The following is a 26,869-nucleotide window of genomic DNA, read 5'->3' on the forward strand; positions in this document are numbered from 1 at the left end:
TGAATTGACGGGTCATCCGCCGTACAGCCCCGACCTGGCACCCAATGATTTTTATTTATTTCCAAACATTAAAAATAAATTACGTGGTCAACGTTTTTCGAGCCGCGAAGAGGCCGTTGATGCGTTCAAAACACACGTTTTGGACATACCTCAATCAGAATGGAAAAAGTGCTTTGAAAATTGGTTTCATCGTATGCAGAAGTGCATAGATCATCGCGGAGAATACTTCGAGAAACAATAAAACCATATGTAATAATATATGTTTGTTTAATTTTGTTATTCCGGATACATAAATAGCAGCCTATGTAGGTCCCCAATGCTCGCAGTAACGGGTGACGGGCGGCCGGTGGCCAATCCGCTGGTTTGATGTCGCCGTCGTCGTGGCCGTCACGCTGTGAAATTGCCGCTCTCATTAGACCTATCGCACTTACATTAAGTACAATACAATTATAATATTAATCCCAGTATTTAAAACTAGTTTTGTGCAAATCACGCGGCTCCCCGGCACACAAATAAATTAGACCACTCTCACAATACTATCGCCGACATACATTTGTATTATGAGACCCTCGATGATAAATCTTGTCGCTGTTTTACAGTAGTATGATGTCATCGAGTCATCATTTGGGTACATTATTGTACATTTATGATAATTACAATACAGCTAGATACTCAAAATAGAATTTTCAAGGTAGGTAGGTAGGTACCTAAGATTCAATAACGACGCCCGCGCTTTTTCCAAAGCATATTCGCGAGTGCAGATGCATCGGTAGACTACCATATATTCCGGAGTTTGGAAAGTCAAGTTTCTAGGTAGGATTTGTCACCTGTTATTTTGCAGAGAAAACTATAATTTGTCTTTGTTGATAGTGCGTACACTTGAATTTACTGCAAGTGGTTTAGTCGCGTGTCAAAATAATGATAGGTTATTAAACGCGACATACTGGAATGCATATATTCATTATGGAGTTTCACTAAACGCAACACAATAGACAATTACACATTCACTAAAAGCTGCCACGAGTGCCACGGCATAAAGTCGGTGATGTGGCGCTGGTTCTGGCTAGAATGTCCCACAAATGTCGCCCGACGGCGGCGGTGCGGCGGTTGGGGTGTGCTACTGTCAGACATCTTCCCAACATTCTTGGAGTCTTGTGTCAACGATCCTTTGTTCCATCATCCTTTTAAAAAATAGCCACAACGGTAGTCACAACTAAGTAGGTATTATGTACCTAGGTAACATACATATTTTGAGTAGGTTTACTTTACTGTTAACGAATAAAGTATTAACTTTATTATCCAAATGTAAAACTTTCCGGCTTCTTAACCTTACCTGAGTACTTACATACTTAGTAATAAAATTCTAAAATAATACGTTTTGCAAATGAACTCTGGACGATCTCAGGACTCAACACTGTCTTGTATTCAAATAATCTTATCCATGTCTTATCACAGCTCTTCTGCCCCCTGCCTTTAATTACATCATAGGTCTAAACACTGCGATGAAAATAAACCGAAAATGCCAGATAAACATAGCCCGATGATGCAGCGAGATAACTGCAGTTTGCAGTTGGCGACTGTCGCGCGCTTTGTTTGTTTACTATAGCTTTTACTTAGATTGAGGTTTGCCTTTGAAAAGTTTACATGCAATTTCGTTGTGGCCTTGTCAGTATCGGTATATTATCATAATATTAGATCTGCTATGCGAGCTACATCCGAGCACGCTACATCATCATCAACATCGTCTAAGCTGAATCTGTGTATTTTATCCATTCCTCCTATTTTTTTATCGTTTCCTTGTTACCTCTTTATTGACTTTTACAAGGGACGCGAACAAAGAAGAGGCATGTTGTTTGTTTTAAAATATAGTTAATTATTTATGAATATTCTAATTATAACTAGTTTTAAGGTGCACCCCGACCCCGATCTTTACGTCTTGTTCTGTCCGACTTTTTGAAAAACGCATATTCTACGCCTTGATACTAAGTAATTTTACTTAGTATCAAGGTCCTTAATAAATGACTTCTTCTACTTGATATGGTACATAGAGTTGCGTGGGTACAAATTTTGCCAAAACTTGAGCTACATTACACCCACATTGTGACGGTGTTCAAGCGATGGCACGTGCGACTCTTCTTGCTTGCAATGAAAAATGTTTCAATTTGGGAAGACGTTTGCGAGTTTGGTCGGCAGCCGGCTCGGGTTCGCGTCGGCATTGTACACGCGCGGCTTACGCGAAGTGCACCTATGCAAGTGCGACACAGGCGGAACAAGGGCTTGAGATTCAAAGCCAGTTGTCAAGGTGAACTGCATAGGCCTAAAAATAACCTCCATAGTACACGCACCTAGTTGTGGAGCGCAACCGCGGCGAAAGTGAGCGCGTGCTCCCTCAGTTTGGAAGAAAGAAGCATTTAGGCAGGTACTTAGCGATAATATCAATATATAATTTCTTAAACCTTGACCAACGGTCCTGTGCAGTCCTCCTGTAGTCAATGACAGAATATGTAGCTGTACATCCTTACATATTATAAAACAGAGTCCTCTACCGCGTCTGTCTGTCTATTCGCGATAAACTCAAAAACTACTGCACGGATTTTCATGCGGCATTCACCAATAGATAGTGTGATTCCTGAGGAAGGTTTAGGGTTATAATTTATTATTATTTACCCGAGCGAAGCCGGAACACGCCGCTAGTAGGTAATATACAAAAGTCGGGCATCGTGTAAAATAATACCTATTTCGTTATCTATTCAAACATTTTTCACGAACGTATATTTTATCGATAAGTCATTTAATGTCTGCATTGTCGCGTTTAACAGCACGCTCGAGCGACCTTCAAATAGCAAAAAAGTAAAATACTTAGTGAAACCGCAGTCCAAAAGTATGCGGGTGAAGTGATACAAGCGGAGTACCGCCAGTGCTTCGCTAGTGTGGAGAAGAGAGTGGTGGTGTGGTGACATGAGCTACAGCGGGGCAGCGGGCGCGGGGGGCGCGCGCACAATCACGTGGGTGGTGGAGGTGGGCGATGTCCCTCCTCACAGCTTCGCGCCCTATGAGAAGCACGTCAATCACAGCAAATGTAAGTAGCAGCATTCTCAACAACCACCAGGCTTGTGCTGCGGCACTAACGATAGCACGCCGTCTCCACTCGCATAGCTGCATAAGGCTAAAATTACAATGAAAGCGAAACTATATAAAATAACTTGCAATACCTATCTGGGAAATTGTTAGGACATTTGATACGACACGATGCCTTCTTCAGAGGTATTATAGAAGGAAGGTGAAAGTAAGAAGGGGCCCAGGAAGACCAAGAGCTAGTTACACCAAACAAGTTTAAAAAAAAGTTGGTCTCGTGTCGTATCAAGAAGTGAAGGAGTTTGCTTTGGAGAGAGAACAATGGAAAGAATTCCACCGACAAGAACCTCGCTTTTAAATACATGATGATGACCTATCTATCATATCTACAATAATTACATCTACAATCCAACAATTTTAACATCAACTGATACACACACACACACAAAACTATTAATATTATGTATTTTCTTTATCCTTTGGTAAATTTACAGGAGCGAGATGAGTTACGTATTATCTCTATGTAGTTCACACAGGAATACATAAACGCCATGCCACACACACGCGTGCAATTGAAGTTGTTTACAGTAAAATAGTTCCAATAAAATTTGTGTTGCGGTTGTGTGCGTGAGAAGTGTCATTAAACCTTGCCTGTGTGCAAGTACCGTAGTGATGTGCCTAAATATGTATGTTTATTTGGACTGAGTCGTATATTTTTAATTACTGTTAAAAACATATCATTTCTACTGAAGACAATTAAGGAAAATCCAATTGTAATGTTAATATTTGGAGTAAGGTCAAAATTTTTTAAAATTGTGCTGCGTTATTTATCCGTTTCCATTACCGAAACAGCGTGATATTACCGAAACGTAGCTGAAATCATAGCAAGAAATCGACTAAAGATGGGAAACAATATGAATTTAAATCATAAACTATTTACTATTCTTTCAGAATATAAGAACACAATAAAAGAATGACTGAGATTTTAAAAAGGTTGTAGCGAGAGCCAGGTGATTATGCTCGACTGCCACAAAGGGAAGATCTTCTCGCCAGGCTAGATGTTACGCCTGGGGATCCGCACGGCTCCGACGGTGTCATGTCGGAGGTTGTATATATGCTTCTAATCGAAAAAGCACTGTCTGCGCGGTCTAGGCTTGTTAGCTTCTAGTAGTGAGTCGACCGTAGTGCCATCTGTCCGTAGAGTCGTGGATCACTTGTGTGCCTTGTCATTCGTTTGCGTTTGGTCGGCTTTTACATCTGCGGCGTTGTGCATGTGGCGTGGTAGATGTCGCCACATTACTCCCCCCAAAGACCGGAGTTTGATGAAGTCTTGATGTACAGCCTGTGCTTCTCGTGTGCCATGTTACTCGATATCTCACAGGCGAAGCTGCAGGCGATAGTTAGAATTATATTATATTTTGTATTCCTTATGTATTCACTAGTTGTGCTTCATTGCTAATTTTATCATTATCTTATAATGCAACAGGCTTTATTGAGGTTACTTTTGAATTTGAATATTTTGAAAATAGTTTCGCAAAACACATCGTGTGACATATCAATTAAAAAGGTCTGTTTTGAGTAATTTCTTGATTTTGTAAAATAGTAAGGTTAATAATTGTTTTGTCAAAAATCGATTACATACGATTTTTCTTTTCACGAAATCGAGCATGCGCACATCACTATTGTAACTTGTCATATTCATTTTATTTCGGTCGGGTCAGAAAGTAGTTTCGGTTCGTTTCGGCTGAAGTTGCCTTGCATTTTCTTTAGTAATTTCGTAACTTTTGATTGCAATTTTACCCATTTTTGTGTTTTTTGGGTCCATATTTGAGTATTTACTATTGCGACAGACGCACATTATCATCATTCTTGGATTGCTCCTGTGATTGTTTCTATCGCAAAGTTTGGACAAAGTTTGTGCTTGGGAGTGGCGGTGTGTGAGTGCGCGTGTTGTCATGTCTCAGAAAAACTTTTGGTGCCTTACTTTGATTTGATCAGAAAGAAATTGGTGTTGTTTTGAGAAGATGGAAGCTAGCTTAGTCGGTAAGTATTCACTATACTTACAGTCAGACTAAGCAATAAAGGGTTTTAGACCAGTTTATTCGAGTGAGTTGCAGACCTTGACGTCTGGCGCAAGTCGGCGCTGCCGATGGTAACTTGGTGAGGCCCAGCCGCAGGTCGCGGGCAGGTCGGCGCAGCCCGAATTCTCATCGCCATGCTATCTTATCATTCGTCTTGTGTACATAGTTGTGATAAAATGCGTCTACTTTTCTCTGGCGTATAAGCAACATTATCCATTTTTATAATCTTATGCATGATTATAAAAATGGATAATGTTTTATTCATTCATATTATTATATTTTTTAATATCCTCACATTTAGACTGACCATTAGTTTTTTTTTGTTTCTCGAATTGTCTCAGCTGATAAGCATTCCCACCTTAGTTCTAAAACTTTATGAAATTCTGAAATGATTTTCTGCTGTTGCATAGCATCATTTTCGAGTTTCGAGGGTGCCCGAGTAATGTGTTGCATTGAACATCATCATTTTACTTACTTTGAATAATTGTAAAAAATCACACAGGTGATCAAAACCTATTGGTTGAGTGATAGAAAAGGCCTCTGTTACATGTTTTTGTGTACATTTTTACTTGTGACATTTCAAAAGATAAGAAATTAGGTAGCTCTTACTAAATGGTCCTTTTCTTGAATGGCCATAATAACTATTTCATCATCACCACTATTTCAATTAATAAGATTTTGCTGGACTCCTTCATGCTAAATTACATTATTTATTAATGTCACTGCATCCTACCTGTTCTACATGTTCTACTACCATATATAAGTCTTTGCAAGGTATCTTGACCTGAGACTGATTTTATTGATGGAATAATGTCACATTTATAATTATAATTTCATATCATCATCGTAGTTGTAGTAATTATGTAACTAAAAAGATCAGAAATACCCTTTTCCATATTATACATATAATATGATAGGTATATAATTCCTATTTTTAAACTAAATTTTAATGCAAATGTGAAGATCTGGAACTAATAGTGTGATCAGATCAGCGAGGCATGCCTCTCTATGTGTGTTTAATTATTTAAATGCAGGCTAATTGAGGGTGAGGGACATTTACAGTATTGACCCATGCAAATTTTTCTATATATTCATGAAGTAATTTGATAAAAATGTATAAAGCTATGTAGTTAACTTTAATTTATTAATACCTAGGGTCCCGTCCTGGCTTCACATGGGTGTAATTTTATGCATGTTTCATACATATGAACCTTCCTCTTGAATTACCACATTAAAATCCTATGCATAATTTTAAAGATAAAAGCATACATAGAGTCAGAGACAGAGGAAGCTTTGTTTTAAGACAAGTAATGACCAAAGTTGCCTGTCAGGTAAAACCGATTACAGTTTTAAATAAACTATACCTAAATGTTCTGCAGAAATCACACTTATTTATTAGTGAAAACTGTACAAAAATCCATCTGGTTGTGACAGGGGGATTTCTTTCTATAATATCTGAAGATAAAGATAAAAGATATTGTATTTGCAAAACATGTGTACATTGATGCATAAAATCTTAATACACGTAGACTCAACATGCCTTACCATAGAATGGTGTAGAAAAAGGAAAAATAATTTAAATGAGCCGCAACTTGTCCACCTCCAGTTTTACCTACCAGTGGGTATAAAAGTCCATAAGATTAAACTTTATCCATCAAAAAAACATTAATTTTATAATAACATTTTCCAATTCAAAAAGGTTTTTAAACAAATTCACGTTTAGTTCTTTATATTTCCTAGGAATTTTATTATAGATTTTATTTGTCATAGAAACAATACTATTCCCAAGAAGAGCAGTTTTAGAAGGATGCAGACACAGCTTGTCACCTCCTTGTCTATTTACTCTCTACAACTTGGGAAAATCATTGAAACAAATGGGGATTACTTGTAACAAATGGAGCTACCTTAAATATAAGCAATGTCCACATTTATCTTTAAATTATTATTATCAGGATTTAGGTACTTATTTTATATTTATCAAGCAAGGTTTCTTGTGAACGGCACAGTTTGCACATGTCATGGCCAAGCTGATGGAATTTGGTTAATTTTGGTTACAGCAGCTATACAGGATACAGCATTTCTCAGCTTGCTTAAATCAATTTGAAAATAAATTCTAGTACAAGCTCTGGCTTACCAACATCCCTTAATGCGATACAATTCAGGACCAACACTGATCTGCATCGCAAATTCGTACCATCAATTTAATTTTTAATACTAACGCTATTAATTTCCGATTCCTCAATGGAACTGCGCTGCATTTAAATTGTTTCGTAAATGTTTATAGTACGCCTCCTTTACATTTTTGTTGGCATGCTGATCTTTTCATTAATAAACTTTTATATTTTCCAATTGCATCCTCTGGCGCAGAATCTATCGTTTTCCTTTCTTTTTGCACGGTCTTTAGCATCCTTTCATACAAAACCACTTTTATATTGAATCACCCAGTGCGGGCTAATAAAATTCATTTCTAAAAGATAGTTATAAAAAAGATTTCTGAAATAGAGTTGGTATTATAGTACTATTATAGATCGACTCACGACCCCAGATAGCCGACGGGCAGCGAGGCACATCGATATAGGTCTGACACTAGAGCATTCGCCCATTTGCTGCTGTTCGCCCGATCCGTGCTGGAATGTCAAGCAGAATGTTGCGAATTGGGCAAGTTGCATAACTCGCATGAGATCCGATCCCCGGCTCACGCACCAATTGCGGCGAAGAAAGCTGCTGCGCGGGAAACCGAGCCGGATCATGTTCTTCCTTATGAAACTGCGGACCGGCTACGCAGCTCCGCACCTTACTTTTTATAATACCTTAAAGTCATATCTTTCTATTCTACAAAGGTGGAAATAAAAAGACATGCGCTGAGCCGACCCCATTTTAGGGAGGGATAGAAGGACTGATCTCTGATGTTGCTGATCCTCCATACCACTGACATTGGCTTAAAAAATTCACACTTCTAGTACTATCCGAAATAGGGTTCACTTCTAGATGGATCTGAATTCCCTCTCCTTTCGAGAGAATATCAATTGGTCTGTTGTAAATATGTAGAGAGCGGGAACGGCGTGATGTCATGACATTAATTAGGTACTCTCAATGAGGACTCCTAAACGAGTGGTTTTAATATCCATTGTCGCTGCGCTTAAAATAGTTCTAGCTGCTAGCTAAACATTCGTGAGAGTTTGGAATGTTAGCCTGTTATGTATTCTAGTAACTTATAAATTGTCGTGTTCTTTACTTCCAAATTCTCAGTATTGGGATAACAACCTCGACGGTGTGTTTACATCCTTATACTAGAGTCGCTCTGCAAGGTCCGATTTACGAATTGCTTACGTACGATAACATCGACACATCACGTGTTATATAATTAGTCAACATTTTATAAAACCTGGTCAATAGCAGATCGAGGTTTGTCAGGTTTGTGCTACATAAAATATATTTAATGTAACTTTGCATTAATATACTACGTCTACTTAATCAAAATCAAACACACACAAACAACATACAGAGGGCGGTTAACACCCAGTTGTTATAGACGTCTGACCCATGCCCGTTTACTAATTTCTAGAAGCATTATTTTTGTGTGATAGCCAATCCTATCGTACAAACTTTCGCCCTCCATTATAGACCTTTAGGCGTTGATTTTTGAAAAAAGTAGCTTGTGTTTGAAAGTGGGTCTTTTAATTACATGTGTATTTTCGTCAAAATCGATCCAGCGATTTATGTATTATCATCATTACTTGGTAAGAGTGTGAGCCTGTTGCTAGATTGTACATACCTATAACAACTTTATCCGCATTTCTTAATCTGGAGCCTCTTGGTTTATATCTAAATTTAAAATTAATTTTGGCTGTGCGGAACTGCTGTGCCTGATTGCACTGAGTGTTTGCTACATACATAACGTATCTATGTATATGCCTGATGCGGAACAATCGTAAGCAACATGCTGGTAACCGATAAGGTTCATTATTAGTGTTCGGAGTCATTCACAAGTCACCGCCTCGCAGCGCGGCCTCACTGCTGCATCGAGTCGCCGTAAAGCGATGCGGCTCCGTCGTTTTACGTTTCTATTTATTAATTATAGGTTTGACATTGCCGAAGGTACGTCTGCGTAATAAGTACCAATACTGCGTCGATCCGTAGCAGCGCGACAGAGCAGTAAACGCTCTTATCCGCGCTGCGCGTCGCGTTAACGTTAGAAAAGAGCCGCTTACCGACTAGGCTCATGGTGCCTCTTAACTTAGGTAATTACGGTAAACGATAAAAACTGAGTCGGTCAATACTTTGTGGTCAAAGAAACATAAAGCCAAAGTATACCCAACTACTTTCCGATTAAGGTTTACTACATTTCGCAATTATTTGCGATGTGACCCGACAGTGTCAACCAACGACTTGATTTGATTGAAACGAAACAGCGTGTCCGTGTGTCCGCATTCTCGCTATACAGACCGCATAAACTTACAACCGACAACTACTGTATGTGGTCAACTCGCTCTACGTTCAATTAATTGACTGCGTGAACATCTTGACAATATTTAGTAGATTATACGGAATTGTCAACGAAATACATCATATAAAGCTCGACAATATAATCAGAGCTGTTTGTTTCTTGCGAAGATTCGGAGAAGCAGAACGATGCTGGCGTAGAATGACAACATTTTGAATTATATTTTGTATTCATATCTCTTTCTAATAAGTTGTAGGATTTCCGTAGTTCAGATGGTCTTTCGTCAATGTTACGTTCACTCATAACTGTCACTGGTACGAGTAGGTATTGCTCCGAAGTCCGTTACTTGGGAGTCCGTCGCCGCATATGAATGATTCAGTTAATCTCACTTATTATTCATAGAATACATGCGCATCCTGCGGGCGAAGCTCATTAGATGGAAATGTCGCCGAGATATGATAGGGTTCGACGACTTCCCATCGCCCGGTTGATCTCTAATGTCGGGGTCAGTGAGGAATGAACCAAAAGATAGCTCACTAAACAAAGTACAAATTACATTTATATGATGCTACAAGCCTGCACTGCAACCGATTCTAAACTTCTATGTATCCGCACTACAACTGATTGTGAGTGCCCCAATGATGTAGCTTGCCTTTCTTAACAAATATCATGCAAATAACTAATCAACTATTGATTTCTAACTAAAAGGCAAGCAGTTTAATACGGCAAAATAAAAACATTAGATGGCTTTTGTGATTTGTATTCGTCCTCCTCGTTGCGTCGTATTCTTCACTGCTAAACGTTGTGATGTCTACCCACCAGCATCTGCTTCTCTAGGCTACCGGCGCATTTTCTGGCAATGTGTATTGTATACAGTTTGTGTTTTTACTACATGGCCGTCTGGATGTCAAGTGCATACTGAATGAGCGGCGCATGAAGTATGTGTTTACGATTGCACGTACCTACGTAGCGAACCTAATGATTCGGGTGCTACGCTGCCGCCGCTGCCGCCTGGATATAACTTATAACTCCTTTAATAGGCCATGGACGACGACGGCTAATACAAAAAAAATCGCATGTAAAACTGATTCGTGATTTAATATTTTTTCGCTCTTTATCCACTTAAAATCTCTGTGATCAAACTCGGGAAGCTGCGTTTAATCTAAATACAGGGTTGTACAAGAGTTGTGGTACTGGAAGTATATGTTTTTCTAACTTTCACTATCGTTTCACTCCACTCTCGTACCAAATTGTGTTCTGTGCAATTTCCCGTTTAAATAATATTTAGTGGGATAAAGTCTTTATTAATATTAATGTGAAAAGTAGTTTGTATGCAGCTGCATTGGCGTGCGGCGGCGTGCGTAATGGCGTAACTGCGGATTAATGAGGAGAAATTAGTGGCTCCGAATGCTGGAGAGCGGAATCTCGCGCATCGTCACCGCATCGTGATCAGCTCGTTGCTACGCGAACTTATAGCCGGAACATCCGAATTGTAAAGGTGCTGTCGATGGATATTTGTTCTCTTTTACCAAGGGGTAGTACAAACCCGAAATTAAACGGGTCTGAACTCCTGGTACACAAAATATTGAAACAGATATTATTCAATCATTCAAGATAGATTCAATTTAGCTAAATACTTTCAACATACGATGGATGGAGTATCGTTCAATACCAATAAAACCAATATTTCACACACACAACCAGTTTTGTACACTGCAGACTGCGGATTAAATAAGATTGGATTTTGAAATACCTTTTAGCAGTTGTTAATGAAGTTTGAAGCGAAACTGTGATATCAGTCACCTAATACGAAACATCTCTGGCTTTTTTGGGCGCGCCACGGGACCACTTCTGGTAAATTGTGACTTTCGTTTTTCCTCCCACGCGCCCTTCTGCTTAGTTTTGGCTGTCGTGGGCTGAACAAAACGAAACAGGCCCGTCGCCATCTGTCTATACATATAGATCACTTGAAACGTAATTACAGTAATTTGAATTTAGCGCGCGGGAACTTATTCTCTTAGGAATTGTAATCCCACGTTTGATTTCTCTGATTAGAAGCAATGAGCACAGCAGTGGCATATTGCGTTTGGTTTAATTAATTTGAGTCATGAAGAGTCGTTGAACCTTTTCGCAGAGAAGCGTTCAGTGCCCTTGTTACCGCTCATCTTCCTGCCTGTAAGGGCACAGAGATAACATTTCCAATGTACAGGTTGAATGTAGGACAAATTATGTAATGAGGAATGCGCGGGCGTCGCACGCGCTAAGTGCATCACGTCACTGCAGCCGCCTTGCGTCTAAGCGACCATACTCTTTCGGTATATAATGTAATCTATACTATTATTCTAAAGAGGTAAGCGTTTGTGAGTTTGTATGTTTGAGGCGGGTAATCTCCGGAACTGAACCGATTTCAAAAATTCTTTCACCATTAGAAAGGTACATTATCCTAGATTGCTATAGGCTACATTTTATCTCAAAATTTTCACGGCAGCGAAGCCCCGGGCAACATCTAGTGTATTTATAAGTATGTCGGGATACATGCGACATCAGAGATGCGGTACTGGAAGTATTGTCTAATTTGTGATTGCGGTGCAACCGGCTTGTTACACGAATTCGAAATTACTCTATTTCAAGACTGTATTGTTCAGTTTAGGTTAAAAAACAGTTTTTTTAGTTTCCGCAGAGATTATGTGGATGGTACAAAAAGCCGACCTTGGTTGTTTATAATGAATCGCTTACATTACGTGTCGTCGCGCGGCGCTTGCTGTTTGCATAAGATTCGCTCGTCTCGTGTGGACTACCACAGACGTGTTAGCGACTCTTCATTTTAGGTAGTTGAACTTGAAACAATGTGGAAACAATCTTTGCTTGTGACGCACATGACTGTAACCTAAGGTTTTGTGAGATTTTTCATTGTAACACTAAAATAATTAATTTTGAAATCAACAACGATTCTAATGAAGTTAATTAATAATGAAATTATTGAAATACAGTAAATCATCTTTGTACATCTCATGAGTCACCAAATAGTAATACTAGCAAATACTAGCTGATGGCCGCGACCTCGTTCGCGTGGCCGAAAATTTTTGGGAAGGTGTCAAAATTATTAGAGATTATAAAAAAAATTATACCTGTTCTATATTGCGGGTCTTCGGGCGCCAATATAAAAAGACCTGAAGAGTTACTCACCCTGGAGAAAGCCACACAAAGTCGCAATGAGTGGTATACCTACGCGGGATAAGTACAGTTTCACCGGCACCACTTCCAGTGAGAATCTCGGCTACAATTAAATATTTATACTTCAACAGTTTTTTTACTTCATTCATTCATTCAACTTTTGTTAGGCCGTCATTTCTATATATCCTATAGTTTAGCTAGCATTTGGTGTTCTAGATCTTCGATTTTTATACCTCAACAGAAAATGCTCATCAGGTTGAACAACTTTTGTAAATTCGTCTTTTCTATATTTCTTATAATTTAGCTGGACCATCATTCATTTTAAGTGTCATTTTATCCATTTCAGCCAAAAATACTAAATGTACAGACAAAATATTTTTACTGTTTTATTATATGTAAGTAGATGATACGTAAAATATGTGACAGCACTTTCGAGCTATCCATCCGCCTTCAGTCGGTGAAGGACGTCAGCATTCGCCAGCATCACAGACGCGACAGAGGCGTGGATCAAACAAAGTGCCATAAAGATCGGCGGAGGCGCGACGCATGTGCTACCTCTTGTCCTACCGATAGACGACAGACAGACGGTCACGGCATTTCAGTTACATCGTCGATTCCAGATGAGACACTGCTGTCAAAGGAGTGTTACTGCATGGCCATTTAATATTTCTCCATCGAAAGACCAATATCAACTCGGTACTTTAATAACTTCATGAATCAGTTATATGTCATCTATTCAATTGACCGAAATATTTTTGTGAAGTGACTTTTATGTTAATGGTGGTCCATGATATGCAAATGGTTGGTGTGAGGCAATACGATGATAACATTGCTGAAGAGTTGGGAATTGCTGTTCTCGGCCCCTGACGGCGGAGAGAGTAAGCGGACTGTGGCTAGCACCTAATGTGGCACACCGTGCTCCGAAACACCGCAAGCTGTAGCTTAGTTTGATAGAATGTCGTATCGCTAACATTGCTGCACAGTACAATAATTAAAACAGAATGTCGACACTCATGGTTTTGTGCTCATGACACACTGCTTACATATAGAAAAAAAAAACATTGTAAGAAACAATAATGGTAAGCCGATCTGGCATGATAGGGACCAACACTGTTCAAATGAGTTTCTTTCGGCATTTCTTCTCAGCAGTGGTCGTTCCGAAATGCCAGTAGTTTGTAGCTATAAATATTGACATATATATATATATAAATAACTATAAATATTGACGAGAAAAAGTGCCTGTGAAGGTCTAATTTCTGAATAAATGATTTGAATTTGAATTTGAACAACACAATGCGAAGTTCACAGTATAAATTAAATGTCGATTAATTATATCTAAACACAATCCTAACTAATATTAGAAATGCGAAAGTAAGTCCGTTACCTCTTCACGCACTATTTAATTAACCAATCTTCTTGAAATTTTTCACTAATATAGATTGATTGTATGGAATGAAGTAAGGCTACCTTTTATCCCGGAAAAATAACTATTCCCGTGGGTAATTTAGGCGGGCGAAGTATTAAAGCTAGTACTTCTTGAATGATTGGTTCTCTTTGTTCAATCCTATGTAGGGTTTCCATGTCATCCTTGTTCTGATTGACACAAGATAAGAAGTTTTGAAGTGGAGCTAACTTTTATCTTTATACTCTTTATACACCAATAAAACAAATACTCATTTTTTCAAATTTGTTGCAGACGAGCGCGAGGACGTTCAAAAAAAAACTTTTGCGAAATGGATCAACTCGCAGCTTGTCAAGGTGAGAATCTGAATATTTTTATCACTATGTGCCCTTATAGTACCTGAAGCTACATATAATCAATACTAATAAACTCAAAAACTTGTCTGTTTGTTACTAAACTGTTGGGCCGATTTTGGATGAAATTTGGAAGGGGTTGGCTCGGGCGGGTCTGCGGGTGACAGCTAGTAGAGTCATATATATCTCTTCAAGTGATCATGTAACAATAGCGTCCTTTACACGGTAGCGCGAAAGTGGCGATTGTCCCGAGGCAGGGCTGCAGAAACTAGCCAGAAACGCGTGCGCAGCTGGTTGACGTATGGAGAACACCTTACGTCAAATTGAGAACAATCAGGCGCAGCAAACGAAATCGTTGCCCATGCGCCGGCGCCGCTGACTGTAATGATAAATATACGAGTGTAGTGAATAGCGTCATCCTTGATGCTCCTCGCGTGTGATGCGTTGTCTCATTCACATGCACGTGCTAAATACTGTGCAAGTGTTTCAAAGTGGATAGCCTTATTATGCTAATAACTTACTATTATTAAAATGCTGTTAATGAAATGATTGGTGACTTTTAGAAAACTTACTTTTTACTAATTATGAAATACCACATCTTAGTAGAAACCACAGTTGAAACGGCTTTCGCATCGATGAAAATTATACACATGTATGCATGGTTTACTTACACACACACGCACACACCCATCTATTAGGTACGTTCTGAAAGAATATGTTGGTTCGCAATGGAGAAATTAAACCTCACTCGTATTTCTCTTGCTCAGTGGCCCATTAAAAATGCGCTAAGATAAGTAAGGTGCACGTCATATTTTGCACCAAGGTTTGCAATATAAGAATAACGACTTCAAATCAGTGAAAATATGCATATGCCGCCAAAAATACAGTTTTCCTTGACATTAGTTCACGGTGTTATTGTGAAGATTCTCATTGTGACGTCGATATGACCGGGTAATGTCGAGTCTCGGGTGAAAGTGACTGCGGTCGCGCGATAATAACTCATTGGTACTACGTATTAGGTGCCACAACTGCCGTGAATTACTTGTGTGTACAGTCGACAAAATCATTATAGATAATTAGGATAGTTTGACCAGCGGCTGATTGTCCCGCGATTTATAAAGGCAGACTTCCTCGCGCATTGTTTAGCGTACCTTGTGATAATTATCATTGGGTGATTGGGTCACACTGTTATGTCATCAAGGCATCACGAGTGAAGGTCGGCGCGTTCTTGTTATGATGATATTGAGTTTTAAATATTCATAACTTTGTGGAATCACTTACTCAAAGGATGTCAACGTTACCCGCTGGTGTTCGTTCTTATAGATTAAATGATAAATAGAATAATAGTACATTGTACAATGAGAAAAAGAAGTTACAGTTTCCAACGAGGGTGTATATTGAAGCCCAGACGAGGGCTGCGAACACTGTTCATTCGACTTATACGTTGTGCTTTATACTATACGACTCCTGCCTACGCGGATAGTAAAAAATAAGAATAAAATACAATTTTTGATGCATAATTACAACCACATCGACACGACCGTTTGTTTGTTTTTTTGTTTGGACCAATCTAAATACAGTTTCTATTCAGTGAGGGTTACATTTGTTACCGGCGAGTTATGGTTTATGTTATTCGCAAGGGAATAATGGAATTACATGTAAAAATTCCGGCCGGATTGTTGTTCGATTTCAATTACGTACGTTCACATCTAATAGTTTATTTTATTATTTATTTTGGTTTACATGTACATTTACGTTGTATGTCGTCATGGGCTGTTGCTTACTCATGATAAGTAATATTGTCTATCTATCTAATAAGACTATCTTAGCCACGAGATCTAAACTAGATATCAGATAACATTAAAAGACTATTTTGTCTGAAATTTTGTGTATTAGGTAATTTTCATTTCTGTTGGGTGTCAGAATGATGTAGACCTTAATGTCTGTAATAGAGAGTGGGCATCTGTTTCAGAACGACAAGCCGCTGGTGGCGGACCTGTTCTCGGACCTGCGCGACGGCGAGGTGCTGCTCGCTCTGCTGGAGATCCTCACTGCGCAGCAATATGTAAGATCACATATTACGTATCATAGCGAATTTATTGGTAGATGGTCAATTTTATTTCTTAAATACATAAATATATATTGTTGTTGATGATAACATGTTCAAGTTAAATAATTTTTAGATTCTGCAATCATTGGAAAGCAGTTAAAATTCAATATACCAATAACATTGTAATTATATTAGTTAAATTTATTGGACTGAAATTTATCACATTTGGAAGCTTTTTGCGTTTTTTTCATGAGCACAATGCTTATAACATATAATATTTGTCTCGTAGAAGCGCGAGCGCGGGCGCATGCGCGTGCACCACATCAACAACGTGAACACGGCGCTGCAGGTGCTGGACAGCAACGGCGTCAAGCTCGTCAACATCAGCAGCAACGACATCGTCGACGGCAACCCCAAGCTCACGCTCGGTATGCACCCCACTAGTTATAATCGTCATTACTATTCGTTACGCAGACGTAAACGAAGTAGAAATTGGTCATCGAATTAATTTTCATCGATAAATATCTTTTGTTTGATTATTTCATATGTTATATGAGCTATATTTGTCAAATGCTTATGACAAGTTTCATATCATATGCTCGTGAGAAATGATTGGGACTATATATTGCAGGTCTGGTATGGAGTATCATCTTGCACTGGCAAGTACACTATCACCTGAAAGAGCTGATGACAGAGCTGCAGCAGACCAACCTGGAGAAGACTTTGTTAGCTTGGTGCCGCACACACACGCAGGTGAGACCATTGAGACAATTTTATTAATTTTTGTAGTGTAAAGCATCTAGCTGCCCGTAAAGCATTATTTCGGAATGTGTAATTACGCCTTTCTAAGATAAAGTGATAAACATGTATACTTTTTTGAGTAATAAAACTATTTTATTTTCATATTCTTATTAGAATTAGAATAGAATTATGAATGAACTCGTGTCCGTGCAGAACTACACGGGCGTGAACGTGAAGAACTTCACGTCGTCGTGGTCGGACGGGCTGGCGTTCAACGCACTGCTGCACCGCTGGCGGCCGCAGCTGTTCGACTTCGCGAGTGTGCTGCGTCGCGCGCCCGCCGCGCGCCTCGACCACGCCTTCGCCATCGCGCACAACCACCTCGGCATCGAGCGGCTGCTGGACCCCGAGGGTGAGCTCAACATTCTCAGGAAAACGCTTTCACTTCACTATACTTCATAGCTTGTATTTTTGTGATTCTGTGTGTTAAATTACTGTTTCCCACGAAATCAACAATTAAACTTGCGAGTTACTATAAACGAATACTAAATGGAAGATTGTAATTCATTTATGATAAGATGAAGTTCATTTTTTGGGTATTTATAAGTATGTTCGTTTTAAAAATTATATTAAATTTGAAAATAGAGCGCTATTACCATACACATTACATTTACCGTTATTCGATATATAGAACATTTGCCATTCATTGATTGCAATATGTAAACTTTGTTCCAGACGTGAACACACCGCACCCGGATAAAAAGTCGATCATGATGTACCTGATGTGTCTGTTCCAATCGTTGCCTCATTCCGGAGAGGACATGGGGGACATCGAGAGCATCCATTCCGAGCCTACCACGCCATCGGCTTTAGCGCCATCTGATGTAAATATACTCATTCTCTCGTGTCTATGGTCTGGTCTTCTAGAAGTCATTAGGATAAAAACTATGAGCTCGTTTTAATCGTTTCTTCGGTCTTTAAACGCGCGATTAATAAGTGCTACTTGAATAAATACCAATAATAACACACTCGACTAGACGATGATTTTATATTTATTTATTTGGGACAATAAACAACAGTACAATGTAGTTTAAAGTATTTTTACTTGTACGCCTATAACACTGTCCACGGACTGAATACCATAATTTGAGTTAATAAGTTTAAGATTTGAGTAAATTATCTCATTATGTTTCGTATAGACGACAGCTAGCCGGCCGCTGTCGGTGGCGACGAGTGCGTCGGCGGAGCTGGGCGGGTACGGCGCCGCGCTGGAGGAGGCGCTGGCCTGGCTGCTGGAGGCGGAGGAGCGGCTGCAGCGGGCGCCCGCCGCGCGGCTGCTGCCTGAGCTGCGGCAACAGTTCCACCAGCACGAGGTACGGCATACAGCTGGAGGAGGCGCCGGCGTGGCTGCTGGAGGCGGAGGAGCGGCTGCAGCGGGCGCCCGCCGCGCGGCTGCTGCCTGAGCTGCGGCAACAGTTCCACCAGCACGAGGTACGGCATACAGCTGGAGGAGGCGCCGGCGTGGCTGCTGGAGGCGGAGGAGCGGCTGCAGCGGGCGCCCGCCGCGCGGCTGCTGCCTGAGCTGCGGCAACAGTTCCACCAGCACGAGGTACGGCATACAGCTGGAGGAGGCGCCGGCGTGGCTGCTGGAGGCGGAGGAGCGGCTGCAGCGGGCGCCCGCCGCGCGGCTGCTGCCTGAGCTGCGGCAACAGTTCCACCAGCACGAGGTACGGCATACAGCTGGAGGAGGCGCCGGCGTGGCTGCTGGAGGCGGAGGAGCGGCTGCAGCGGGCGCCCGCCGCGCGGCTGCTGCCTGAGCTGCGGCAACAGTTCCACCAGCACGAGGTACGGCATACAGCTGGAGGAGGCGCCGGCGTGGCTGCTGGAGGCGGAGGAGCGGCTGCAGCGGGCGCCCGCCGCGCGGCTGCTGCCTGAGCTGCGGCAACAGTTCCACCAGCACGAGGTACGGCATACAGCTGGAGGAGGCGCCGGCGTGGCTGCTGGAGGCGGAGGAGCGGCTGCAGCGGGCGCCCGCCGCGCGGCTGCTGCCTGAGCTGCGGCAACAGTTCCACCAGCACGAGGTACGGCATACAGCTGGAGGAGGCGCCGGCGTGGCTGCTGGAGGCGGAGGAGCGGCTGCAGCGGGCGCCCGCCGCGCGGCTGCTGCCTGAGCTGCGGCAACAGTTCCACCAGCACGAGGTACGGCATACAGCTGGAGGAGGCGCCGGCGTGGCTGCTGGAGGCGGAGGAGCGGCTGCAGCGGGCGCCCGCCGCGCGGCTGCTGCCTGAGCTGCGGCAACAGTTCCACCAGCACGAGGTACGGCATACAGCTGGAGGAGGCGCCGGCGTGGCTGCTGGAGGCGGAGGAGCGGCTGCAGCGGGCGCCCGCCGCGCGGCTGCTGCCTGAGCTGCGGCAACAGTTCCACCAGCACGAGGTACGGCATACAGCTGGAGGAGGCGCCGGCGTGGCTGCTGGAGGCGGAGGAGCGGCTGCAGCGGGCGCCCGCCGCGCGGCTGCTGCCTGAGCTGCGGCAACAGTTCCACCAGCACGAGGTACGGCATACAGCTGGAGGAGGCGCCGGCGTGGCTGCTGGAGGCGGAGGAGCGGCTGCAGCGGGCGCCCGCCGCGCGGCTGCTGCCTGAGCTGCGGCAACAGTTCCACCAGCACGAGGTACGGCATACAGCTGGAGGAGGCGCCGGCGTGGCTGCTGGAGGCGGAGGAGCGGCTGCAGCGGGCGCCCGCCGCGCGGCTGCTGCCTGAGCTGCGGCAACAGTTCCACCAGCACGAGGTACGGCATACAGCTGGAGGAGGCGCCGGCGTGGCTGCTGGAGGCGGAGGAGCGGCTGCAGCGGGCGCCCGCCGCGCGGCTGCTGCCTGAGCTGCGGCAACAGTTCCACCAGCACGAGGTACGGCATACAGCTGGAGGAGGCGCCGGCGTGGCTGCTGGAGGCGGAGGAGCGGCTGCAGCGGGCGCCCGCCGCGCGGCTGCTGCCTGAGCTGCGGCAACAGTTCCACCAGCACGAGGTACGGCATACAGCTGGAGGAGGCGCCGGCGTGGCTGCTGGAGGCGGAGGAGCGGCTGCAGCGGGCGCCCGCCGCGCGGCTGCTGCCTGAGCTGCGGCAACAGTTCCACCAGCACGAGGTACGGCATACAGCTGGAGGAGGCGCCGGCGTGGCTGCTGGAGGCGGAGGAGCGGCTGCAGCGGGCGCCCGCCGCGCGGCTGCTGCCTGAGCTGCGGCAACAGTTCCACCAGCACGAGGTACGGCATACAGCTGGAGGAGGCGCCGGCGTGGCTGCTGGAGGCGGAGGAGCGGCTGCAGCGGGCGCCCGCCGCGCGGCTGCTGCCTGAGCTGCGGCAACAGTTCCACCAGCACGAGGTACGGCATACAGCTGGAGGAGGCGCCGGCGTGGCTGCTGGAGGCGGAGGAGCGGCTGCAGCGGGCGCCCGCCGCGCGGCTGCTGCCTGAGCTGCGGCAACAGTTCCACCAGCACGAGGTACGGCATACAGCTGGAGGAGGCGCCGGCGTGGCTGCTGGAGGCGGAGGAGCGGCTGCAGCGGGCGCCCGCCGCGCGGCTGCTGCCTGAGCTGCGGCAACAGTTCCACCAGCACGAGGTACGGCATACAGCTGGAGGAGGCGCCGGCGTGGCTGCTGGAGGCGGAGGAGCGGCTGCAGCGGGCGCCCGCCGCGCGGCTGCTGCCTGAGCTGCGGCAACAGTTCCACCAGCACGAGGTACGGCATACAGCTGGAGGAGGCGCCGGCGTGGCTGCTGGAGGCGGAGGAGCGGCTGCAGCGGGCGCCCGCCGCGCGGCTGCTGCCTGAGCTGCGGCAACAGTTCCACCAGCACGAGGTACGGCATACAGCTGGAGGAGGCGCCGGCGTGGCTGCTGGAGGCGGAGGAGCGGCTGCAGCGGGCGCCCGCCGCGCGGCTGCTGCCTGAGCTGCGGCAACAGTTCCACCAGCACGAGGTACGGCATACAGCTGGAGGAGGCGCCGGCGTGGCTGCTGGAGGCGGAGGAGCGGCTGCAGCGGGCGCCCGCCGCGCGGCTGCTGCCTGAGCTGCGGCAACAGTTCCACCAGCACGAGGTACGGCATACAGCTGGAGGAGGCGCCGGCGTGGCTGCTGGAGGCGGAGGAGCGGCTGCAGCGGGCGCCCGCCGCGCGGCTGCTGCCTGAGCTGCGGCAACAGTTCCACCAGCACGAGGTACGGCATACAGCTGGAGGAGGCGCCGGCGTGGCTGCTGGAGGCGGAGGAGCGGCTGCAGCGGGCGCCCGCCGCGCGGCTGCTGCCTGAGCTGCGGCAACAGTTCCACCAGCACGAGGTACGGCATACAGCTGGAGGAGGCGCCGGCGTGGCTGCTGGAGGCGGAGGAGCGGCTGCAGCGGGCGCCCGCCGCGCGGCTGCTGCCTGAGCTGCGGCAACAGTTCCACCAGCACGAGGTACGGCATACAGCTGGAGGAGGCGCCGGCGTGGCTGCTGGAGGCGGAGGAGCGGCTGCAGCGGGCGCCCGCCGCGCGGCTGCTGCCTGAGCTGCGGCAACAGTTCCACCAGCACGAGGTACGGCATACAGCTGGAGGAGGCGCCGGCGTGGCTGCTGGAGGCGGAGGAGCGGCTGCAGCGGGCGCCCGCCGCGCGGCTGCTGCCTGAGCTGCGGCAACAGTTCCACCAGCACGAGGTACGGCATACAGCTGGAGGAGGCGCCGGCGTGGCTGCTGGAGGCGGAGGAGCGGCTGCAGCGGGCGCCCGCCGCGCGGCTGCTGCCTGAGCTGCGGCAACAGTTCCACCAGCACGAGGTACGGCATACAGCTGGAGGAGGCGCCGGCGTGGCTGCTGGAGGCGGAGGAGCGGCTGCAGCGGGCGCCCGCCGCGCGGCTGCTGCCTGAGCTGCGGCAACAGTTCCACCAGCACGAGGTACGGCATACAGCTGGAGGAGGCGCCGGCGTGGCTGCTGGAGGCGGAGGAGCGGCTGCAGCGGGCGCCCGCCGCGCGGCTGCTGCCTGAGCTGCGGCAACAGTTCCACCAGCACGAGGTACGGCATACAGCTGGAGGAGGCGCCGGCGTGGCTGCTGGAGGCGGAGGAGCGGCTGCAGCGGGCGCCCGCCGCGCGGCTGCTGCCTGAGCTGCGGCAACAGTTCCACCAGCACGAGGTACGGCATACAGCTGGAGGAGGCGCCGGCGTGGCTGCTGGAGGCGGAGGAGCGGCTGCAGCGGGCGCCCGCCGCGCGGCTGCTGCCTGAGCTGCGGCAACAGTTCCACCAGCACGAGGTACGGCATACAGCTGGAGGAGGCGCCGGCGTGGCTGCTGGAGGCGGAGGAGCGGCTGCAGCGGGCGCCCGCCGCGCGGCTGCTGCCTGAGCTGCGGCAACAGTTCCACCAGCACGAGGTACGGCATACAGCTGGAGGAGGCGCCGGCGTGGCTGCTGGAGGCGGAGGAGCGGCTGCAGCGGGCGCCCGCCGCGCGGCTGCTGCCTGAGCTGCGGCAACAGTTCCACCAGCACGAGGTACGGCATACAGCTGGAGGAGGCGCCGGCGTGGCTGCTGGAGGCGGAGGAGCGGCTGCAGCGGGCGCCCGCCGCGCGGCTGCTGCCTGAGCTGCGGCAACAGTTCCACCAGCACGAGGTACGGCATACAGCTGGAGGAGGCGCCGGCGTGGCTGCTGGAGGCGGAGGAGCGGCTGCAGCGGGCGCCCGCCGCGCGGCTGCTGCCTGAGCTGCGGCAACAGTTCCACCAGCACGAGGTACGGCATACAGCTGGAGGAGGCGCCGGCGTGGCTGCTGGAGGCGGAGGAGCGGCTGCAGCGGGCGCCCGCCGCGCGGCTGCTGCCTGAGCTGCGGCAACAGTTCCACCAGCACGAGGTACGGCATACAGCTGGAGGAGGCGCCGGCGTGGCTGCTGGAGGCGGAGGAGCGGCTGCAGCGGGCGCCCGCCGCGCGGCTGCTGCCTGAGCTGCGGCAACAGTTCCACCAGCACGAGGTACGGCATACAGCTGGAGGAGGCGCCGGCGTGGCTGCTGGAGGCGGAGGAGCGGCTGCAGCGGGCGCCCGCCGCGCGGCTGCTGCCTGAGCTGCGGCAACAGTTCCACCAGCACGAGGTACGGCATACAGCTGGAGGAGGCGCCGGCGTGGCTGCTGGAGGCGGAGGAGCGGCTGCAGCGGGCGCCCGCCGCGCGGCTGCTGCCTGAGCTGCGGCAACAGTTCCACCAGCACGAGGTACGGCATACAGCTGGAGGAGGCGCCGGCGTGGCTGCTGGAGGCGGAGGAGCGGCTGCAGCGGGCGCCCGCCGCGCGGCTGCTGCCTGAGCTGCGGCAACAGTTCCACCAGCACGAGGTACGGCATACAGCTGGAGGAGGCGCCGGCGTGGCTGCTGGAGGCGGAGGAGCGGCTGCAGCGGGCGCCCGCCGCGCGGCTGCTGCCTGAGCTGCGGCAACAGTTCCACCAGCACGAGGTACGGCATACAGCTGGAGGAGGCGCCGGCGTGGCTGCTGGAGGCGGAGGAGCGGCTGCAGCGGGCGCCCGCCGCGCGGCTGCTGCCTGAGCTGCGGCAACAGTTCCACCAGCACGAGGTACGGCATACAGCTGGAGGAGGCGCCGGCGTGGCTGCTGGAGGTACAGCATATAGCTGCGTCCTGCTTTCCCGATTGTCAACGCCTTTCTAACGTCTCAAATAAGGCGACACTGAAAAATGATACAAAAAATAACATTTATTTTAAACTTTATTTACAGGTCTTGCATGCCAGTACAAAGGCGTAAGTTTTACGACATTTAAGATCTTTCAGTGTGATTCGATAACGTAAAACTAGTATTTAGCACTTCTATTTCTTCCCATATTTCTGGTTTTGTAATTAAATTGAAATCATTCGCAGAGTTTCCTGCTGGAGCTAGCGGAGCAGCAGGGGCGCGTGGGCTCCGTGCTGGAGGAGGGCGGACGGCTGCTGGCGGAGGGCGGGCTGAGCCGCGAGGAGGCGGCGGAGGTGCGGCTGCAGATGCGGCTGCTCAACGAGCGCTGGGAGAGTCTGCGCCGCGCCGCCATGGCGCGCCAGGCCGACCAGCACAGCCAGCTCATGCGCCAGCAGCAGGTAGCTGCTCAGCATTGCACCACTCGAGCCTCTTACTATTGTGTTTTTACTCATTTATTTTGTTATTATTATTTATTATTTAAAACAACATATGGGCAAAGAAATAGTCTGTTATTCTATATTTTTATTTATTCAGTGTTCTGTAATGTATCTCTGCGTTTCTATATGTCATCTACGCTTGTAAATTATGAATATAGATTTACCTAGGAAGCGATTAATAAAACCGGCACGCGGCCCAGCATCCGAGAGATCTCCATCTTGGAGAAGTCATATTGAAATGTGTGTAAATATCTCAGGAGCACTTGGAGTCGTTCCGGCGCTGGCTGACGCAGACGGAGGACCGCATCTCGCGCATGGGCCCGCTGTCGGGCGCGCGGCCGCGGCTGGCGGCGCAGCTGGCGGCCGTGGCGGCGCTGCAGCGCGACCTGCGGCGCCAGCAGCCCAGCGTCGACGCGCTCGCCGACTGCGTCGTCGTCGTCGACGACGAGGCCACCGCTGATAACGGTCGCTGTTCTTATTTTGTCTATTACTCTCTCTTGCCGAGTTATGTCCGAGTTCCTTTTACGACCGGTGCCTGTCTGACGTCGACCCTCTTGTATTGCAGAGTCGCCTCGTAATATATATACGTATATGAAGTGGTTCAATTCTAGAACGAGACTAAACGTCGGAAATTTATGTAGGGAAACAAGACATGATTTGAACATAAGATAGTTCTATTGCTTTTACTTACTTACTTTAGTAATTGTTTTTCTTTCTATTGCAGCGGTGACAGAGATTGAAGATCAACTTCGCGCTCTAGGAGAACGCTGGTCGCATACGTGTCAGTGGACCCAGCAGCAGCTGCAGCGCTTGACGGAACTCAGCGAGCGCTGGGCGGCGCTGGACGCGAGATACGCCGAGCTGCTGCGCGATTGTGATGCGATGGAGACGCAGCTCAAACAGGTCAGCGCTCGACAGCGGCCGACGAGATTCGCTTCGAAGCATTCGCTCGAGTCGACGTCGGAAATGTGGATTTGACTATATTTAGCAAGGTCGTGAATGTTGTATTCGCAGATGGAAGCGAACCCCGTGAGCGAGGTGGGCGCGGTGCTGGGCCGGATCTCGGAGCTGCAGCGGCTGCGGCGCGCGCTGGCCGCCGCCGGCGCGGCCGTGGCGGCGCTGGCCGGGGAGGAGGCGGCGGAGGGAGGCGGGGAGGAGGGAGGAGGGGAGGACGAGCGCGCGGAGGCGCTGCACGACCGGCTGCAGGCGCTCGCGGAGATCGCGCGCGTGCAGGCCGACCGGGTGAGGCTCAGTTGCATACACCAAAATAAATACTAAACATAACTACATTGTTGATTCTTTAAATTTCCCTTGGGAACATTTATTTTTCCAAGATATAAAGTGCCTATGTTCATTTGCAAAATCTGAAAAACATTGCTTAAACAGAATTATAGTTACGAAGTTAGGATTAGGATTAAATAAAAGTAATTTAGAAAAATATTTGCAAATGTCTAACTTGCTCTCTTTCTTATATACGTATGTTCCCGGTTTCTTTCGGTATTGTGATGCCCGGGATCAGCTTAAAAATAAACTTAAATTTTTGAAGGGTCAGCCGTGATTTGTTTATACCCTGCCCTCTATGTGACGTGAACCTATCGACTGATATCGCCGCAAGCTCGACCGTGTGCACCTTCAATCAGTTCATACACAGGACGATTATTCATAATAAATTAATAATTGTAAATTAAATTCTTAATTGTCAACATATAACCTGCGTCAGATACGCGAGCTGGGCTTCGAGTTCGACATCGAGTCTCAGACGGAGTCCAGCCCGCAGTCGCACACCACCGCGCTCCAGCCAGAGTCCTCCCCGCCGCGAGACTCTGTCCGCCCCTCACACGCCGCCAACAAGAAGCCCAGGTTGAGGTCTCCGAGTGAAAAGAGAGAGGAAGAAAAAACAGTAGCTGATTTTCAAGTGGGGTATAAGGTATTTGACACCTGGGCCAGCAACGCGGAGAGGGATTTGGATTTGGTGAGTGTTACTTTGCTGAGGCAAGTTTAAACAATCTGCATCTAGTCCTGTTGATCGTAAATTTTGATACAACACCATTTAAATATAACATTTTTATATAATTATAAATAGATGAAACGTCGGAGTAACGATACTCTTGACGTTTCATCTATTTAAATTAAAACGACGACCTACAAGTTAGAGTTTAGTAATTTAGCAGGTTATATTGAATATGTGTAACTAATTAACTTACTTGTTGCACAAAAAATAAAAATAGCTCCTACGAAATTCAATTCCTATTTCAGTGTAAACAAAAGCTGGAACAGAAGAGTGAGAAACGCAAAGAAATCCCCTCTGTCCTGGAGCGCATCGAGAAGGAGATCGAGCTGCAGCGCGCCGACTTCGCCAACGTGGAGGAGATCCAGCGGCGCCTGGCCGACAGCGGCCTCGCAGGTATTTACATATTAAATTGATCCGTAAA

General features: G+C 47.0%; 1 protein-coding gene across 1 annotated transcript in view; it reads left to right on the forward strand.

The window, feature by feature from the left end:
* LOC128678469 (dystrophin, isoforms A/C/F/G/H-like) overlaps positions 1 to 26,869 on the forward strand; it is a 455,052-nt gene that overhangs the window by 1,404 nt on the left and 426,779 nt on the right. The window contains exons 2-37 of the mRNA XM_053760046.2: positions 2,820 to 3,079; positions 14,471 to 14,532; positions 16,502 to 16,594; positions 16,869 to 17,007; positions 17,211 to 17,332; positions 17,534 to 17,732; positions 18,056 to 18,204; positions 18,520 to 18,693; positions 18,825 to 18,929; positions 19,061 to 19,165; positions 19,297 to 19,401; positions 19,533 to 19,637; positions 19,769 to 19,873; positions 20,005 to 20,109; positions 20,241 to 20,345; positions 20,477 to 20,581; positions 20,713 to 20,817; positions 20,949 to 21,053; positions 21,185 to 21,289; positions 21,421 to 21,525; positions 21,657 to 21,761; positions 21,893 to 21,997; positions 22,129 to 22,233; positions 22,365 to 22,469; positions 22,601 to 22,705; positions 22,837 to 22,941; positions 23,073 to 23,177; positions 23,309 to 23,413; positions 23,545 to 23,654; positions 23,762 to 23,885; positions 24,186 to 24,398; positions 24,695 to 24,902; positions 25,162 to 25,340; positions 25,452 to 25,679; positions 26,158 to 26,409; positions 26,694 to 26,841. Of these exons, the coding sequence (XP_053616021.1) occupies positions 2,959 to 3,079; positions 14,471 to 14,532; positions 16,502 to 16,594; positions 16,869 to 17,007; positions 17,211 to 17,332; positions 17,534 to 17,732; positions 18,056 to 18,204; positions 18,520 to 18,693; positions 18,825 to 18,929; positions 19,061 to 19,165; positions 19,297 to 19,401; positions 19,533 to 19,637; positions 19,769 to 19,873; positions 20,005 to 20,109; positions 20,241 to 20,345; positions 20,477 to 20,581; positions 20,713 to 20,817; positions 20,949 to 21,053; positions 21,185 to 21,289; positions 21,421 to 21,525; positions 21,657 to 21,761; positions 21,893 to 21,997; positions 22,129 to 22,233; positions 22,365 to 22,469; positions 22,601 to 22,705; positions 22,837 to 22,941; positions 23,073 to 23,177; positions 23,309 to 23,413; positions 23,545 to 23,654; positions 23,762 to 23,885; positions 24,186 to 24,398; positions 24,695 to 24,902; positions 25,162 to 25,340; positions 25,452 to 25,679; positions 26,158 to 26,409; positions 26,694 to 26,841 (4,621 nt within the window). The 5' untranslated portion in view covers positions 2,820 to 2,958. The remainder of the gene's footprint in view (positions 1 to 2,819; positions 3,080 to 14,470; positions 14,533 to 16,501; positions 16,595 to 16,868; positions 17,008 to 17,210; positions 17,333 to 17,533; positions 17,733 to 18,055; positions 18,205 to 18,519; positions 18,694 to 18,824; positions 18,930 to 19,060; positions 19,166 to 19,296; positions 19,402 to 19,532; positions 19,638 to 19,768; positions 19,874 to 20,004; positions 20,110 to 20,240; positions 20,346 to 20,476; positions 20,582 to 20,712; positions 20,818 to 20,948; positions 21,054 to 21,184; positions 21,290 to 21,420; positions 21,526 to 21,656; positions 21,762 to 21,892; positions 21,998 to 22,128; positions 22,234 to 22,364; positions 22,470 to 22,600; positions 22,706 to 22,836; positions 22,942 to 23,072; positions 23,178 to 23,308; positions 23,414 to 23,544; positions 23,655 to 23,761; positions 23,886 to 24,185; positions 24,399 to 24,694; positions 24,903 to 25,161; positions 25,341 to 25,451; positions 25,680 to 26,157; positions 26,410 to 26,693; positions 26,842 to 26,869) is intronic.

The sequence above is a fragment of the Plodia interpunctella genome, chromosome 19 (genome assembly GCF_027563975.2).
Source record: "Plodia interpunctella isolate USDA-ARS_2022_Savannah chromosome 19, ilPloInte3.2, whole genome shotgun sequence".
Lineage (NCBI taxonomy): Eukaryota > Metazoa > Arthropoda > Insecta > Lepidoptera > Pyralidae > Plodia > Plodia interpunctella.